Raw genomic sequence first — 1,792 nt, 5'->3', positions numbered from 1 at the left:
TCGCGCTGCTCGCCGCGCTGGAGCGGGAGAAACAGCAGCTCGCCGCGCAGCTCGACGGCGTCGACGGTCGCACGGTGCTGACGCGCTACGCGCTGATGCTATTCGCGAAGGCCGACGACGCGGAGCGCAGTGGGGCGGGCGCGAGCCTCAACGTTGTGCGGCTCTTCTTTACCGCGGCGATTCTCTTTGATGCAACGGCGCAGTTCACCGACGACGGCGAGCTCGACCCCGTCGCGGCGGAGAAGCGCAACTACGCGCGCTACATCGCGGTGCGCATGAAGAAGGCGCTCGACAGCGGCACGCCGTACATGAGCCCCAACGCGGCCGAGCACCCGCTGCAGCACTACGCCAACGAGGAGGAGGAGGAAGAGGAAGGGGGGCATGGAGAGGAGGGCGGCGGCAACGCACCGCAGCACATCTCCACGCAGCCACCGTCAGCGTTCATACCGCGCTATCAGCCACCAGCGGCAGGTGGAACGAGCAGCAACAAGGAGGACGCGTACGCCCCGCCACCTGCGGTCGGGCCATCGCCGAAGTTGCACACTTCGTCACCGTCACCGCAGCCGCAGCCAGCGTCAATGGGTGGTGGTGGTGGTGGTGACATGAACCGCCACAGTCAGCTGCCACAGCGGCACCAGCAGCAGGGGAAAAACTCGCCAGCGCCACCGGCCCTTTCGAACCCCAGCCCGCCTGCCTATGCGGTGCCGGCCTCACCACCACATGCGACTTACTGCGGCGGTGGTGGTGGCGGCGGCGGCGGCGGCGTTGCTGCAGGCGCACCGTCGATTGATGCGATGATCACCGCGCAAAAGCATGCGAAACAAGCGGTCAGCGCACTGCAGTTCTACGACCACGCCACCGCGCGAAAGGAACTCCTGGCTGCTCTAAGTCTACTCAAGGAGACATGACCAGTTGATGGCGTTCTGGTGATGTGGTTTTGTTTGTTTCTTTCTTCCTTGCCACTATCTCTAGTGTGTTTTGCGGTGCCCCACGGGGACGTGCACCTCTCCGCACTGACGAAGGAACAAGAGCAAATACGGGTGAAGAACGAAAAAATAAGCGCACTGAATTCGTTTTGTGTGTGACTGTGTGTTCCTCCAGAAAGTTTGTTTGCTTGTGTGCGTGCTGTCTTCCTCGCTCAATACTGCCGCGCATATTCGGCGTTCCATGTTGCTCTTTCTCTCTGTTCGGGGTATATATATATATATATATATATATATGTGTGTGTGTGTGTGTGTGGTCATGCCAAGAAGCAGCGCTGTGGGCTCTTTTATGCCCTCGTCGCCCTCTCCTCATTGTTGTTTTTCTTCCCACTTCGCATTCTCCTTTTTTTTTCTCCTGTCTTTCTCTCTCTCTGTGTGTGTGTGTGTGTGTGTGTGTGTGTGCCGCATTCCGCACGCAGAAAGGCCATAAGCGGAGTTGTGAAGGAACAAAATACGCGTTGCAACTGTGCATCCAAGCCACATGTTTGTGTCTATTATCCAGGTGACGGCTCATCTAGTGGTGATGGCGGTGGTCACTGCTCTCACAATGGCGGCAGCTGCATTGTTCGACAGCTGGTGGTTCTGCCACAAGGAGCTCCCGTCGCGGGAGCATCGGAGGAAGCAGCATGTTGCACAGTGGGGAGAAACTCCGATGTGGACCGAGTGAACCAGCAGCGATGGTCACAACGCTGGCAGCCGTGGGAGTGGTGACATACGAATAGAAGGAAATGGGTCAACGGGGTGGGGATAACGTGGGCGACACACACACACACATACATACATACATATATATATATATATATATATAT

General features: G+C 57.9%; 1 protein-coding gene across 1 annotated transcript; it reads left to right on the top strand.

The window, feature by feature from the left end:
- Window positions 1–95: 95 nt before the first annotated feature.
- DQ04_18791000 (vacuolar protein sorting-associated protein VTA1) lies at window positions 96–908 on the top strand (the record flags this gene model as incomplete). The annotated part of the gene is made up of 1 exon (XM_009317750.1): window positions 96–908. One exon carries the CDS (start codon window positions 96–98, stop codon window positions 906–908), a length of 813 nt encoding a protein of 270 aa, XP_009316025.1.
- Between the last annotated feature and the right edge of the window lie 884 nt (window positions 909–1,792).

Source organism: Trypanosoma grayi, assembly GCF_000691245.1.
Source record: "Trypanosoma grayi strain ANR4 Tgr_1879_V1, whole genome shotgun sequence".
Taxonomy (NCBI): Eukaryota; Euglenozoa; class Kinetoplastea; order Trypanosomatida; family Trypanosomatidae; genus Trypanosoma; species Trypanosoma grayi.
The sequence above is the reverse complement of the archived record's forward strand: the minus strand, read 5'-3'. Positions and strand labels throughout refer to the sequence as shown.